The sequence below is a fragment of the Formica exsecta genome, unplaced genomic scaffold (genome assembly GCF_003651465.1).
Source record: "Formica exsecta isolate Colony F162 unplaced genomic scaffold, ASM365146v1 scaffold73, whole genome shotgun sequence".
Classification (NCBI taxonomy): Eukaryota; Metazoa; Arthropoda; class Insecta; order Hymenoptera; family Formicidae; genus Formica; species Formica exsecta.
The window spans coordinates 9,464-27,169 of record NW_021853495.1 but is presented as its reverse complement, the minus strand read 5'-3'; the positions used below and the strand labels follow the sequence as shown (position 1 = coordinate 27,169).

At 38.5% G+C, this 17,706-nt stretch overlaps 3 protein-coding genes and 1 pseudogene across 3 annotated transcripts; all 4 read left to right on the top strand.

The window, feature by feature from the left end:
- Positions 1-6: 6 nt before the first annotated feature.
- Positions 7-2,093, top strand: LOC115243755 (annotated as a pseudogene).
- A 9,149-nt stretch (positions 2,094-11,242) lies between these two features.
- LOC115243751 lies at positions 11,243-11,821 on the top strand. The gene has a single exon (XM_029820948.1). The coding sequence runs from the start codon at positions 11,243-11,245 to the stop codon at positions 11,819-11,821; it is 579 nt and encodes a 192-aa protein (XP_029676808.1).
- Positions 11,822-12,868: 1,047 nt separating this feature from the next.
- On the top strand, positions 12,869-13,816 carry LOC115243750. Its single transcript, XM_029820946.1, has one exon. The coding sequence runs from the start codon at positions 12,869-12,871 to the stop codon at positions 13,814-13,816; it is 948 nt and encodes a 315-aa protein (XP_029676806.1).
- A 1,614-nt stretch (positions 13,817-15,430) lies between these two features.
- Positions 15,431-15,919, top strand: LOC115243757. The gene has a single exon (XM_029820953.1). It carries the CDS (start codon positions 15,431-15,433, stop codon positions 15,917-15,919), a length of 489 nt encoding a protein of 162 aa, XP_029676813.1.
- The last annotated feature ends 1,787 nt before the right edge of the window (positions 15,920-17,706 follow it).

Genomic DNA, 17,706 nt, shown 5'->3' with positions numbered 1-17,706 from the left:
GCTCTTCCGCGGATGTGTGCGTGTGTAGATGTTCTTACCGCAGTGCAACGTGATCAAGTGTATAATATTCTGCAAAAATGGGAGGCTGTTCTGCAGAATTTTGAAATAATTCGTCATCAAAGGGCTATATTATGAAAGTATTCCCTAGAAATCGTGAACGTCGTGCGATATGGGCGAAAAATGTTGGCCGTAAAGATCGGACGCCTACGAATAATTCACATCTTTGTGAGGTTAAGTATCATGTTCATAATAAAATTACGAATATATTATTAATTTAATTAAGTGATTATGAATCTTGTCTTTTATGTTTAATTTGTATACTGATATTTATTTTTTTTACTGTATATAACCTATATATAATATGTAATCTCCTCTTTTATATTTTACTTTTATCGCAATTTGCAAATTTCAATAACTAAAAATTACTGTAATAATTTTGATTTTTAATGTTGTATATTTTTTCTAAGAATAATTGTATATCAATTATGATTAAGTATTCATTTTTTATTTTTCTATACAGATACATTTTGCTCCTGATATGTGGCAACAAAGATTTGATGGAAAAAGAAAATTAAAAAAAGATGCAGTTCCCACTATATTCGGTTTCTTTCTTAAAAAGAAAAACGTGGTGAATAATAATCTATCGATTAAGAACAATGAAAGTCAAAATGTGGGATGTGAAGTAAGTCTGAAAACAATAATGCTACAACGGAAAATGTTAATGTATTTGTATGACGTTAATTTTTTTTCAGATAATTATGAATACTTCAGAGTCTTCATTGTTGGCAGAAAATAATGACGCTAATGATGACGTGCCAGATAATATTTCTAATAATCAATTGATTAATAATAAAGGTCAAGATGTGGGATGTGAAGTAAGTCTGAAAACAATAATGCTACAACGGAAAATGTTAATGTATTTGTATGACGTTAATTTTTTTTCAGATGATTATGGATACTTCAGAGTTTTCATTGTTGGCAGAAAATAATGACGCTAATGATGACGTGCCAGATAATATTTCTAATAATCAATTGATTAATAATAAAAGTCAAGATGTGGGATGTGAAGTAAATATTACGTATTAAAACAGTAACGCTATGACACACAGAAAATTTTAACATATTTGTATGACATACAATTCTTTTCAGATAATTACTTCTGAGTCTTCATGTACGACTTGTATGAATTTAAGAAAAAATAGCCAATGTAAAGGAACAGCAGAAATTATAAACGAACAATTTCTACAAGTTATAAATATGAGAAGGAAAATAAAAGCTCAGAGAAAAACAATAGAAACATTAGAAACAAAAATTAAAAACGGTAAGTACAAAAGAGCTTTGAAATCAATTTTTAACGAAGATCAAATCCAGATTTTAATAACGAAAAAACGAAGTCGAAATTGGTCCCATAAAACTATTCAACGTGCTCTACAATTTAAATTTGTTTGTGGACGTAGCGGCTATGATCATTTAATTCAACAAGGATACCCATTTCCAAGTTTACGGACGCTACGACAAAAATTAGAAAATTTCAAATTTCAGCCAGGAATTTCAAACAAAATGTTTGAATTTTTATCACATAAGAAACATTATTTTGAAAAAGAAGCTGATTTGGAATGTGGCTTGATATTTGACGAAATGGCAATTACACCCCAAAAATGTTACAACTCATCAACAGGATCAATAGCAGGAAACATCATGTTTCCCAACGAAAAAGGTAGAGCAACAAAAGCTCTCGTATTTATGCTTGTCGATATAAATAATAGGTGAAAGCATGTGGTGGGACACCATTTTACTGGTGACAGTTTCTGTAGTAAAACTTTGAGACATATTATTTTTCAGATTATTACCAAAGCAGAACAATAGGTTTTCATGTTAACTTTCTCACATCGGACATGAGTCCTGGAAATGTCGGATTATGGAGACTATTGGGTATAAACACAGGTAGATTTAGTAAAATAATTATTTCTATTACACATCCATTTGATGCAAATCGATTGTTATATATTATTGGCGACCCACCGCATATTCTGAAAAACCTGAAACAAGCGTTAGTTAGTAATGGAACGATAATTGTTTCTAATGATGTTGTAATAAAATATAATTTACCTTGCGATCAAATTAAATTAAAACATTTTGATGAACTGATAAATATTCAAAATAATTCGAAACTTTTTTTAACACCTAGATTAAAACCAGATGATATCAGATGTAATAATTTTAACAAAATGAAAGTCAATAAAGCTAAACATGTTTTTTCTAATGACGTTAGTAGCTCTTTTCTGTTATTAGCAGATGAGAATAATAAGCCTGAATATATTACTACCGCTTGGTTTGTTAAAATTATATCTAAATGGTTGTTAAAATTATATCTAAATGGTTTTCTCTTATAACGTCCAGATGTTGCACATTAGCTCTTGGTACAAAAAATGAAAACGTATACAACGAAAATATTAATTTTTTAAATGAAATTATTGATATTTTTACCAAATTAAAAATAGGTATTGCAGGAGATTTCAAACCGGTGCAAAGAGGTATTATTATTACTACTAAATCAATAATAGATTTAACACAATATCTTATTATTCACAAAAATGTTAAATTCGTTTTAACGTCTCAATTCACTCAGGATTGTATGGAGAATCTCTTTTCGCAAACTCGACAAAAAAATGTAACTAATCCGTTACAATTTACGAATGATTTAAAATTAATCTCTACTGCGATGTATATGAAACATATAAACAATAGCAATTATGAGAATGATGACCAACAATATCTTTCAGGATTTCTTGAATAATTATCAGGAAAACGACAGAACAATGAATTTGTGGCGGATTCCAATAATAATAATATTAATATTGATACTATTCCCCCTTTTAAAAATAATTCAATACAAAGATTAACAAACATTGATTTAAATTCATTGTATAATATTGCGGGATATATTGTAAGATCGATTATGAAAATATGCAAAACATGTAAAAACTATAAATTCTGTAAAATTATATCTCCATTACAATACTCCTTCACAAAGTTCGTTCAATTTAAATGTTACAAAAAGGATTCGTTACTTTTTGTAAACATTAAGACATTCAAAGTATTTATAATATTAGAAAAGATGTTTCGACATTATTCGAAATACTTTGATACTAAAAATATTGATTGGAGAAGTTTTTTAATTTATAAATTTGGTATGGTTCCCGCAGACCACATTATGAACTGTCACCAATTATTTTTTAAAATAATTAAAAGGTTTGCAGTATTTAGACTAAGAATAATGCGTAAAAAAGATATTAAAAATAATGGTAGTAATAAGCGTTACGATAGTAAGTCTATGGCTGCACATACTTTTTGTAAATAAATTTTGTAAATTTAAAAGTGTTTTTGACTTCAATAATTATTTTTTACTCTTTTTGTTTAATTTTACGTAAGACAACTTCTCTTTTAATTTAAGTAGAAACGGAGCTCTGCGGCTCACAATTAGTATACTAAAAAGCAGAGATGGGTAAGTTAATATTCTTTTTTAAATCGCCTTATATTGTTTTAAAATGTTGTACATAAAAAGAACATTAATATTTAGTTCCTCTTAAATGTTTATTTTTATCAACGTGCTCTACAATTTAAATTTGTTTGTGGACGTAGCGGCTATGATCATTTTTAAAAATAATTAAAAGGTTTGCAGTATTTAGACTAAGAATAATGCGTAAAAACGATATTAATAATAATGGTAGTAATAAGCGTTACGATAGTAAGTCTATGGCTGTACATGCTTTTTTTAAATAAATTTTGTAAATTTAAAAGTGTTTTTGACTTCAATAATTATTTTTTACTCTTTTTGTTTAATTTGACGTAAGACAAATTCTGTTTTAATTTAAGTAGAAACGGAGCTCTGCGGCTCACAATTAGTATACTAAAAAGCAGAGATGGGTAAGTTAATATTCTTTTTTAAATCGCCTTATATTGTTTCAAAATGTTGTACATAAAAAGAACATTAATATTTAATTCCTTTTAAATGTTTATTTTTATTTGTATTTCTGAATAATGTTAATGGTAAGGTTAGTGTATTTCAAATATGAGCGGGAGTTGACGAAAATTCTAGACCAATCAAAAGTGACCCCCATGGCCGTCTCTGATTAGAGGATCTCTAGGCGATCCAAGATCTCAGCGCCCCCAGGATCCAAATCGCCAAACCAAGAACTAATAATCACATGAATCATTTATTCTGACAAGTAACACTAGGGAAGTGTCATACGGCGATTTTCCTGAAACTTGGCATACAAGTAGTACAGGGGTGCTTTTTGAACGTGAGGTGATAGGGTTCTCATCCCATTGGGTGCTTTTTGAACGTGAGTCCCCTTGCCTCTCACGAATCGGGGTGCTTTTCGACTTACACTTTAAATTTAGTGTAGTAATGTGGAGAGTTAGCGTTCGTTATGGCAAAGAAGTGCTGCATGCACATTGATGTCATACACCAAGCACATTTAATTATTGCAATATCATTGCAGAGTTCACATGTGCCATTGCAGTTTTTCAAACAGAAATCTGCAGGGGCTTCGCATTTGTCGGGTTTTTCTGCAATATACAAACACTTCCACCAAGCGTATCGAAATATATTCTTAAATCTGGGCGAGGAAAACTGGTTATGTATTAAAGACTGTATTTTGAGGATGTTATTCCTTAAATGTAAATTTACATCACAGTTATACAGCATGAAAATATCAGAAAATTGTCTTAAAAAATTCTTCCAAGGTCTAAGAGTGTAAAGGTCCAGCGGTTGAATTAAGCCAGTGGTTCCAGCGGGAATCGTAAAAATTTGGACGTTTTTATTGTCTTTATCATTAGGACCTTTTTGCTACAAATTCGCCTCAAAGTTATGCTCATTTCTTACTTTTTTGCAATTTTCGCACTTTTTGACAGGGTGTAAAACTTTTGAAAAAATGCGACCGCCATATTGGATCTGCCATTTTGAATTCTTAAAAACGGACTTCAGATTCGTTATCAGCGACCCCAAAAACCCTTAGTTACCTGATTTTGCAACAATCGTAAAAATAATTCGTGAAATAGTCGAACCTACCCCCAAAATAGATAAGGGTGATTTCTACCCTTCAAACGGCTTACGGGCCGATATAACAATATACGTGTCTAATAGTTTTCCATGTACTACTTGTATGCCAAGTTTCAGGAAAATCGCCGTATGACACTTCCCTAGTGTTGCTTGTGAGTGTAACAGAAAAGCTATTTAATATTTATAAGATAGAAAATAAATAGAAAATGAAATACGCGTTTCAAAAAATTAGTATAAATGTGATAAGAAATATAAATCTGAATAAACTTTTTAACAATTTTAATGTGCACATAATGGATAATGACTTGTTGAGCATTAACAAGTATGAATTAATAAAAACGACAATGAAATTGTACTTAAAAATAAAATTCTATTACTTTGGAAAAGAATTTACCTGAAAATCGCATTTGACTTATGTTAGGAAAGATTTGACCAAAATAATATTGTTCAAAGAATAGTAATTGTAAATTATAATAAAAAATTATTTATATTCTTTTATGTTAGATTGCGTTTTTTATTTTCTTAATTTTTTTTAATTTTTAAGTATATTTTATTGTATTACATTTTGATTTCTTTTTTTTTTTAATAGAAAACTTGTTGCTCTTTTTCATATTAAATTTTTAAATCAATTTAAATTTTAATAATGAACAATAACGAATCATTTTTTATTTCATTTATAGCACTTTTTCTCGCTTCAAATTCTTTTCTTGCAAATAATTCAGTCAGAATATATGATTATTAGTTCTTGGCTTGGCCATTTGGGTTCTGGGGGCGCTGAGATCTTGGATCGTGGTGTTTTACATTGCTTAAATGGGAAAAGTGAAGGTCGTTACTAACGACTCGTTAGCAGTCCATAGTCCATAGGTATATAGTCATAGGTTACAATCGATACTTCGTGTATAGGGGTTGCAATCCCGCATCATTTTCAGTCCCACAGGATTAATGTGGGATTGCTGTCAATCCCGCGGGATCCCGCGGGATCCCGCAACATATTTTTAGAGATAAGACATACTTTTTAAAATTGTAACAAGTGATAAAATAATACTTAAAACTCTCTCTGAAAATTTTGAAAACAGTTTTAACAAATCTAAAAGAATCGTCTTTAGACTTAATTTAGTATGATTTTTAGAATTTTTAATTAAAAATTTTTGAAAGGAGCGCTATTTTAAAAGAAATAATCATTTATTCTGGTTAACAATATTAACTAACATTAATAATGAATGATATTTTCATTTAATTATCACAAATCGCTTTAGAAAGACTATTTTTTTTTTAATTTTTAATTATAATTATTAATTAAAAAGGGAACACAAAACAAGTAACAATCTGTACCTGTAATATTAACGATAAATAAAAAAAACTCTTATAGAAGTAAAACTAGACTTAATATTTTTTGTTTATTAAAATTTTTATTAAATCAACATTAAAATCTTAAACATTAAAATCTAAAATCTTTTGAAATAAAATATTAAAATATTAATAAAGAAAGTCGCCGTAAAAACTAAATTTATTCATTATTTTGAAAGTATGATCTTAAAAAGCACAGACTATTAATGCTTTTATCCCCCAGACTGGTTCTCAGGTCGTTACGTATGTATCCTGCGGCCGAAAATGCTCTCTCAGCCTCTACACTTGTTGGTGGAATTGTAAGCAAATATTCATATGCCATACGAAGGTATCTACTTTTGATACCGTTATGTTCAAAAGCAATCATTTCTTTTTTTAATACATTCTCTAAGTTTTTAGAAAGAACCTTCGATTCCATCACTTTTACTTCGGGATATTCCTTCTGTAATTTCATCTCTAACTCTTCTTGCAAAGATAAAGTGCAAAATTCGTCTTGTTTTTTATCTTCCTTGAAGTTGTTGGCACATGAAGCAGTATCGGATGTACATAAAATTTTTTCTCCATGTTCATTGCTTAGAACTCTTTCTAACAGATTTTTTATTTCTTTGCGGGTAATTGTTTTTTTAGGCAGTAAAAATGTAATATCGTCTGGATTTTTTAAGTCATTTTCAAATTTTATCGAATTTTGTAAATACAGCAATATTCCAGTTAAATCAGCGCGGCGTTGTTTAATTCTTCGACGAAGTGCTGCGGCCAATTTGGTGCTAAGAGGAGTAGATTGATTATCCAGTTTTTCTAATATAAACCGCAATGTTATTTCAGCTGTGATAAGCGTTGCATCTCTTCTGCGTAATACCTCAACACCTAATTTTACTGGTTCAAAAGAATTCTTCAAGTCATTTATAGCAAACCATTACGTTTCGGTGAATCGAATTTCCGATCGTAAGTCGATCAAGGCTTTACTTACTAATGCATAATCTTATACTATAGAAGCGTTCTAACATATTTACCAAACTTCCAACAAGTTTTACAATCTAGAATAAAGTCTAATCTTTTACCGTGCTCTTCTTGAATATATTTCTGCAAAATAAGATCATTTTTCGTAGGTGATTTTTTGAAAATCTTTACAATTTTTCGAACCTTTGTAATGAGATCTTTATAATTCGAAGCTATCTTCACAGATGAAGGAGTACAATCCACTACAAAACCCCCTTCATCGTCGTCGTCATCAACGTCAGATAACTCAGATTGATTGGCATTGTGAATTTCTTGAAATCTTCTTGGTCCTCCTTGGTCTTGATCCTTCTCTTCTGCTAAATCTTTGTACTGAACGTCAATAATTGCAAGTTGTATATCATGCGCAAAACAACGTTGTTGAAAGCAAGGCATTAGGTTCCCAACTTTTATCATCACGTTCCGACCATCGGTAGTTATAGCGACAATATCGTCTTTAATATTTATATTGAAGATCTTGAGATGCTCTTCGACCAAATTCACGCAATGTTCTGCTGAAGAAGAACCTTAGATTCTGATTAAGCCAAGATTGCGATGCTGTTTATCACTATGTAAATTTATATTTAAATAACGTCGGTTCTTTCGAGATGTCCATTCATCGAATGTTAATGAAAATTTTTGATATTACATTTGCAATTTTTGGATTTCATTTATCATATTAGCTTTTACAGATTCTGAGAATTGAATAACTATAGACCTTATTGTATTTGAAGACAATGGAAGTTTATGACCACTTTTTTGAAACAAATATCAAATCTAAAGATTTGCAGAAAGAATTAAAAGAAAATCCGTCTTTGGCAGTTCGAGAAATCATCATTTCCATGATATTGTCTTTTAAGAAAAAATCACTAATTTTTGTTTTCTTTTTTGGTATGATATTTTCACCTTTATTGTCCAGCCTGGTCGAAGAAGTAGATGGTGCAGATATAATCTGTTGACTTGATGACGAAGAATTTGATTTTAAGTCTATACAATGTTTGCTTTTCAAGTGCGTCACTAAACCTTTTCTCGACCGTTGACTTATTTTTAAAACCGCAGAACACAATAGGCATTTAGCATTATCTAAATGTTCCCCTTTTGCAAAGTACTTCCACACTGTAACTTTTTCGTCTTCTCCACTCATTGCACAATGCGATTCTTTACTATTAATTTTTTTACAATTTCGTAAATTGTATTATTAACAGCAATACAATAAAACAAAATTACACTTAAACACGCGCGCCTTGAAATACGTGCAGTTTTATTTCTTTTAAACAAACTAACGAACTAACTATAAGAATCAATTGAGTTGGACGATTGGCGGCCAGTAATGTCAGTTTCGAGACGCTGCCACAGCCACAGCGTGTGAAGGGGATAACTCATACAAGCGTGAACCGTGTACATGTAATGCGCAGAGCGTTCTACGCATTACATGTACACGGTTCACGCTTGTGTGCATTATCCCCTCTACACGCTGTGGTTGTGGCAGCGTTTCGAAACTGGCATCACTGTTGGCGGCGTCGGCGGCAGTGATGCCATTTCTGCGTTTTGCGCCCGCTGCCTGCGCGTGTGGAGGGGGTAGCGCACACAAGGAACGAGCCGTGTACGTGTGCGCTCGGCGCTCGGGCAGTATCGGATAATAGAAGAGGACAGACAAATTGCCTACTTTTTATTGCATATTCTTGTAGCTTATCTCGAGAGCTTTTCAAAACATTATAATAAAGTATTTTTTCATTAAGTACTTTTTGAGTTATTTTATATCAAATAAAATTTAATTTATATTAATATGACGGATTCTGCATATTATAAAAATAATATATATATTTCGTATATATTTTTATACAGTGAGCAATTGAAACAATAAGAATTTTGATTATTAATCAAAATAGGTTTTCCGATTTTGCTAAGATTCATAATACATTAATAAATATAAAAATATATTTTACAGAATGTAAAGTTCATAATGATTGTTTTAAATATTACATCGATATTATTTAAACATACGAGGCACCCTCGTCAATTGCCTTGCCGTCTTATCAATCGGCACAGCCCTGTGTAGTTGATCTTCATTTGTTGTTCAAAATCCGTGAAACATGATACGCTGCATGTTGCAGAACGTCTTGCTATCTTGTACGATTACGACGTTTACGAGTTCTACAAAGCGCTTTTTCACGGTATTTCCACTCATTTTCTAATTTCTGTTTCTTATTCTTTTAATTTTTTTCCTTTTCTGTTTCATTTATATTTCAGTATATTTCTGTCTTTCGTTTCTTTTCGTCTTTCCTCATTTTGCTTCGCAACTCTTTTGCTTCGCAATTCTTTTGCTCCATTTTTCTTTTTATTTTTAATATTTTCATATCTTATAACTTTTTCTACTTTTTTTATTACTTCTTTATCATGGAAACGTGCGATGAATTAAAGAAAAGGCGAAAACAAAAGTTTTCTCAAACTTGGCTTAGCGATGATCGCTATAAGCTTTGGATCAGTCAAGTACCGACTGATGACACTCCCCTAGTAGCACAAGTTTATTGCAGCAATATTGGCTAACAATATATATCCAATTTTTTATATTGGGTATAAACTGATTTTCCATATTGGTCCAATATTGTAAAGTAGACGCTCTCCATTTTCGAGCTAATATTAAATTGTAATATTGGACCAATATATGAACTTCATCTTTAACCAATCTTGGTTAAAAATGAAGTTCATATATTGGTCCAATATAATAAACAATTTTGTTAGATTGAATACAAGTCGATTTCTAATATTGGATCAATATTGTAAATTCTTTTTTAGCCAATATTAAATTGTATTATTTGACCAATATATCAACTTCTTCAATCAATATTGGTAAAAATTAATTTTGCATCATGATATACCAATGTCTCTATCAATATTGATAAGAACATTGATAAATCATGATGAAAAATAAATTTTTGCCAATATTAAATAAAAAAGAAGTTAATGCATTAATTCATAAATATAATTCATTATTAGCTAAAAATAAATATAGAACCTGCTGTTACTAAATTCTAAACAATTTAAAATAAAAAAATGAACATATACAAAAAGGTAATTACAGTTTACAGTACGGATTCGCGTTACACATCGCTTCTCGCTCATCTCTGAGCGTTTCTTTCAGTTTCGGGCGATCTCGTCGAGGTCGACTCCCGAACAATATATAAGTAATAATACTCTCTTTGGTATAATCAATGAAAGAAACCTCTTATAATACTCTCTTTGGTACAGTCATTGAAAGAAACTGTTTGTTCGAAATCAAATTAAAAGCGATGGAAGACGAGGCGCCTTGAACGAGATCGAGTTTAAAGCGATAGGAGATATAGCGCGGCCGATCGATAATTTCTAAGAATTCGGGATGAGAGAGATGACCGCTCTTGATACAGTCGCTCTTGCTCTTCTCGCGCTGCTTTATTCGACTAAGTTCCGATGCGACAGTTAATCCAGTGCGCTTTCGCGGCTCGCGATCCACCGATTCTGTGTGCGGTCTTATTGTTCGACAGTGCGGTCTCTTCGTTCGAGATTATCCCTCCGTTGCTTGCGGAAATATTAGATATCATTTATCATTAATCTGTAAAAAGTGTACAAAGTTACTTTATTAAAATACGTATTGTCAAGTCGCTCGTCTTTCATACAGATCCGCGTCCTCCTTACTCATCGAGATTACATTTAACGGTACTCTTCACTCTCGCGTCCACCTCTCTCGCTAACATTTGCTGTTCCTTCGAGCCGGATTCTCTGTGTCTGGTGCCGGTACGTGTAGTGCCAGTGGTGAGTTCTTCTGTGCTTCTCCGGAAAACTTGCATCTAAAATTTCAAGATGAGTAAGGACATGGAAGCTGCCATCAGCATGCAGTTCGACCTTTACGGGCACATCGCTCGCTCGTACGAGAACTTGAAAAAGGTAGGCTCTGCTCACTATACTATCGGCTTAGTGGAAGCGCGTCTACAAGCCCTCGAATCCAACTGGGAAAAATTCGACACCCAGCACGACAAGCTCCTCGCCACATACAGGGAGGCCCTGGCAGGACATGACTACCTGAAGAAGGACATGCAGTCCCTTACGGAGGAATCTTACATCGCACAGAAGAGTATGTTCCTTGACATATTCCGCTCCCTGAAGAATAAGGTCAGCGCGGAAGCGCCTGCTGTCGGCGCGAATTTCTTGCAGACATCGCGCACGACTTTGCCGCGGATCCAGCTGCAACAATTCTCAGGTCGGTACGAAGAGTGGCTTTCCTTCCGGGATCTCTTCAACTCACTCATCGTGAAAGATGCCTCCACAGCTCAAGTCGAGAAGTTTTACTACTTGAAAACGTGCTTGAAAGGTGAGGCGGAACTATTAATCCGCAGTTTGCCGACGACTGCCGAAAATTTCGCTTCAACTCACTCATCGTGAAAGATGCCTCCACAGCTCAAGTGGAGAAACTTCACTACTTGAAGACGTGCTTGAAAGGTGAGGCGAAACTATTAATCCGCAGTTTGCCGACGACAGCCGAAAATTTCAATCGCGCGTGGAAAATCCTGACAGGATATTACGAGAATAAACGTCTTCTAGTTCGTTCTTACATTTCGCGATTTTCGGCTCTTCAGAAACTCAAAAGTGAATCCGCTACCAAAAATTATATCACGGCGTAATGAGCACCGTCGGCGCTCTTGAAAGCATCGGACGGCCGATAACGCGCGGCGAAGATCTTTTCGTTCATCTCGTCGTGGATCTCCTTGATTCCCGGTCGCGTCGCGAGTGGGAAAGTTCTATCAGTGATGCGACGGAACCTCCGTCGTATACCGCGTTGCAACAGTTCATAGACCGTCGGCTTCATACGCTCGAATCCTTGCAGTCTAGTCAACCGGAGACTAGCCCTGCGAAATTAAGCCTAACTTCGGGGCGTCCGAAGCGCGTACTTCACGCTCGTAAACCCGCGTACAAACGCGGACAGTGCTTTATCTGCAGTCAAGATCACTACATCATGTTTTGTGACGGCTACAAGGCCAAGACCGCTGCGGAAAAGAAACAACACGTTGAAGCTAACAATCTTTGCTTCAACTGCCTTGGCAAGCACAAACTAAGTGAGTGTACCTCGCAGAAAACATGCTCATCGTGTCGCGCGCGTCACCACACGACGTTGCATGATACATTTAAAGAAAGCGAAGTCGCGACATTCTTGCACTTCGCGCAGCGGTCTCAAGAACAGTGCTTCTAGTTACAGTTCGTGTTCGCGTAACAGATCAAGACGGAGTCGTGCACACCGCGCGTGCCCTTTTAGATCAGAGCTCCGACTCGTCGATGATCACGTCTTCACTGGCACGACGATTGCGATTAGCTCGCCAAGCAGCTTCTATCAGAATAATCGGCGTTGGTGGGAAGCCGTCGGGCCGCGTTAACAGCCGAGTCAAGTTTCAGATATTACCTCAAGGATGAGGGTCGCCGATAACGGTAACGGCAATGGTTTTTCCTCAGATCACCATCGTAAGCGGAGGGTTCAAAGGAGATCGACGAGCATGGACACACCTCCAAGGACTGAGGTTCGCCGACCCTGACTTTAAGGACCCGGACCCGTTGGACATTCTGCTGGGCGCGGATGTCTACGCCGAAATCCTCCCGCCAGGCCTTCGTAAAGGAGCTCCCCATGAACCTATAGCTCAACGGACGTCATTAGGTTGGGTTCTGTCTGGACCCGCGGGAACAACTGGCGAAACGATGCAGCGCAACGCTCAGTCGTACCATTGCCAAACGGACGAAGATTTGTCTTTTCTCGTAAGTAAATTCTGGCAGCAAGAAGAACTGCCCGTCTCTGGCTCGCAACTTACTCCAGAGGATCAAGAGGGTGAGAATTTCTACAACGAAACACACGCTCGCACTGCTGAGGGACGGTACGTCGTTCGGTTGCCGGTCGTCGCGCCGCTGCCGGACTTCTCTTCAACGCGTTTTTCCGCTCAGCGAGTACTCTCCGGCATGGAGAAAAGATTTGACAGGGATCATCGCCTGCATCAACTCTACGAAGACTTCATGCAACAGTATGAAGCCTTGGGCCACATGGGCCCGGTGAGTCAATCAGAACCAACCGGAGAGCGCGTGAGCTACCTGTTCCACCACGGAGTCATGCGGGAGTCGAGTACCTCAACAAAGCTACGCGTCGTCTTCAACGGCTCGACGATCACAGCTTCAGGCAATTCGCTCAACCGACGCCTCCTGGTCGGCCCTAATTTGCTGCCCCCTCTCTGCAATGTGCTTCTTCGATGGCGTCGACATCGGTACGTGATGGCCACAGACGTCGAAAAAATGTACCGTCAGATTTTGGTCCATCCTGACGACCGTGACTTGCAAAGGATCATATGGCGCTGCGACAGGCAGGCCGATTTCCAGGAATACCGTCTAAATACGGTTACTTAAGGGCTATCCTGTGCGCCCTTTCTGGCGATGTGTACTCTTCAACAACTCGCCATCGACGATGAGCATCGATATCCTATAGGAGCATCCGTTATCCGCAGCGACGTCTATATGGATGACGTCTTCACGGGTGCCGCCACCTTCGATGAGGCTCAGGAGCTTCAGCGCCAGCTGACAGGACTCTGCACGGCGGTCGGCTTCCCTCTACGGAAATGGTCGGCGAACGAGTCTTCCATACTTGCTGAAGTGCCTATCGAACATCAAATGCAACGCGAGCCTCGGGCCTGGCGACCACACGAAACCCATGCCACACTCGGACTTCAATGGCATCCCGGGACGGACTGCTTCTCATTCGCCACGCGGACGATCTCGGTGGCGAACATAACAAAACGATTAGTTCTCTCTTTAACAGCGCGACTCTTCGACCCGCTAAGATGGCTGGCGCCCACTGTTGTGAACTGTAAAATCGCCTTTCAGGATACCTGGTTGCAAGGCATCGACTGGGACAACCCCCTCGACGAAGCATCCGCCAAACGGTGGCAAGATTATTAAAACGAGCTCTTCCTGTTCGAACAAATCCGGATACCTCGGTGGATCGGCCCGCGCGCGCTCGATGGCGAGGCTGAGCGCCATGGGTTCGCCGACGCTTCCGAGCGTGCCCATGCTGCCGTCATTTACCTGAGGACCGAAATCAACAATGAGTGGCACACTTGCTTGATAGCCGCTAAAACCAAAGTTGCTCCTATTCGACAGATTACTCTACCTCGTCTAGAATTTAGCGCTGCCGCTCTCCTCGCCCGGCTTGCTGCCCACGTTCGGACAACGCTCGACTTATCGAAGACCCCAATGCACCTGTGGTCAAACTCCACGGTCGCTCTAGGTTGGATACGGGGACATCCCTCACGCTGGAAGAATTATGTCGCCAACCGCGTGGCCGAAATCCAGACTACTGTTTCCGGCGCTTTATGGCATCACATTCCTGGACGGGATAATCCAGCTGACTGCGCCTCACGAAGACTTTCTCCTGGTGAACTGGTAAATCATCATCTATGGTGGCAAGGTTCCCCGTGGCTCCAGCTTGGGGAATCTTCTTGGCCCGTTTCAAGCGGGCTGGTTACCTATGAGAATCTGCCCGAAAAACGAACCCGCGTTCATGTGGCCAAAGCTCAGCCTTCATCTGACGAAGAACCCGCTGAGTTGCTGCGGTTCTCTTCCTACCATCGACTGCTGCATGTGACAGCGTAGTGCCGACGATGGCTCCCGCGACGAGGAAATGCCGGTCCAGCGGCGGACGAGGCTGAGCGACTCTCTGGTAATGTTTTATCGACAGCCGAGCTGAAGGACGCACGCCTATTGTGGCTTCGGCTGGTCCAATCTACCAAGTACAAGGACGAACTAAAGGCCATACGAAAGGGTCGCGGACCGGGTAGATCTAGTCCACTTATAAGACTCAGTCCTTTTCTAGATCGCCAGGGCATCATCCGCGTCGGAGGACGTCTCAAGCACGCCATCCTGGATTACGATGAGCGCCACCCCATCATCCTGCCTAGCGAGTCGACGTTCACTCGACTAATAGTCGAGGCGTGCCACCGTCGGACGCTGCACGGCGGAGTATAGATGACCCTGGGGATGATCCGACAACGTTATTGGATCCCTAGAGGCCGAGCCATCGTAAAACAACAAATTCTTCGCTGCGTGACTTGTGTGCAGGCGGCGACGCCACAGCAACTGATGGGCAGCCTGCCTCGCGAACGGGTGACGCCAGCTCGACCCTTCTTACACACCGGCGTCGACTACGCCGAACCTATTTTGTTGCGGACAACAAAAGGAAGAGGCCATCGAGCGTACAAGGCTTTCATCTCCGTATTCATCTGCCTTTCCACAAGGGCCGTGCATCTGGAGATCGTATCGGACTATACGGCGGAGGCCTTCTTGGCGGCATTGCGTCGTTTCACTTCTCGTTGCGGATTGTGCCAGACCATCCACAGTGACTGCGGGACGACTTTCGTGGGAGCTGACGCACAGCTATGGGCCTTCTTCGCGGCCAGCAGTCCCGAACAACGAGCGATAGTCAGGCAGCTCGCCGCCGATAGAATTACATGGTGATTCAACCCACCTTCGGCGCTTCATTTCGGCGGAATATGGGAGGCTACCGTCAAGTCTTTCAAGTATCATTTGAGGCGGGTGATGGGACATGCAACCCTGACCTACGAGGAGATGAGCACTCTCCTCGCTCAGGTAGAAGCGTGCCTTAATTTATGACCTCTTCAGGCTCTTTCAGATGATCCGGAAGACCTCTCCGCTCTCACGCCAGGCCACTTCCTTGTGGGATCCGCTTTGACCGCCATACCTGACCCTTCCATGCTGGACAAGCCGATGAACCAGCTGGCCCGTTGGCGGCTCCTTCAAAAAATGCGGGACCATTTCTGGGAAAGATGGTCCCAGGAATACTTCTACTCGCTAGTACATCGCCCTAAATGGTGGAGCAAGGAATCGGGCTTCACAGTCGGCCGATTATGCCTCATCCGAAACGAAAACCTGCCACCAACGAAATGGCCCTTGGCACGCATCATTCGGATCCATCCCGGAGAAGACGGTCAAATTTGTGTTGTGACCCTCCGTACGGCTACCACGGAGTTAACCCGGCCTATAGTAAAGCTCATTCTTTTGCCGGTTGCCGATGGCACTGCGAGCAAGGAGACTCAAGTTTGATCGCTCAAGCGGCTTACGTTTTTCTTAGAATTTACGGCATGCATATAATTATATTAATTTTATTCTCTTATATTAATTTTATTCTCTTTCTGTATACTCGTATTGTTATGTGTTAATAATAGGCAAGCGTGACGGCGACCAGTCGCCGGTCGTTCGATCAAGCAACGGACGGGATTATGGTTAACATCACGCCATGCGATCACAGTAGATAAGAGCGGGCGGCCGCGAGCTCGGATACTCACCTCTGTACTACATACCGTTCTCTTCGCCTCGCTCTTCTCGGGGAGTACTTCTGCTTACTTCATGGTTCACGTCTCGATCACATTGAATTGCACTGAAGTCTCTCGTCTTCTCTCGACATCGCGCAATAATAACGTTCACTTCCGCGATTCCTTATGTACGAATTAAGAGAAATTTCGCCAAATGCTACTGGCGAGGCGGGCGGGATGTTCGACTGGATCCTTCTAGAAGGATTCAAGATTATAAAAAAGGCGCGCACAAGGCGCGTCCGGCTCTTGACAAAAAGTAATCAACGCGTACACGTAGATTTTCTCGCGCTGCTTTATTCGACTAAGTTCCGTCGCGACAGTTAATCCAGTGCGCTTTCGCGGCTCGCGATCCACCGATTCTCTGTGCGGTCTTATCGTTCAACAGTGCGGTCTCCTCGTTCGAGATTATCCCTCCGTTGCTTGCGGAAATATTAGATATCATTTATCATTAATCTGTAAAAATAGTACAAAGTTATTTTATTAAAATACGTATTGTCAAGTCGCTCGTCTTTCATACAGTTCTGCGTCCTCCTTACTCATCAAGATTACATTTAGCAGTACTCCTCACTCTCGCGTCGACCTCTCTCGCTAACACTGTTTATTAATTTTGCTCTCTTCTTTTTTTTCTTCCTCCTTCTCTGTCTCCACTCTCTGCAAGGAACTTCGATATTTTTTTTAGAATTTCACTTTTTCATGCGTTTTGTAATTTTCTCGAAACAATTTCTAAAAATAAAAAAATCTATAAATAAGTTTCTACTAAATTGTATACAAGTTTTTCATTCCAAACTTAGTTCTTAAGTAGTTATTAATATAAAAAATCTATATGCTTTATACTAGATATCCAAAAAAAAATAATAATAATTTCTAAAATTTGAAAATTATATCATAGTAAGCTATATATAAACATAGATC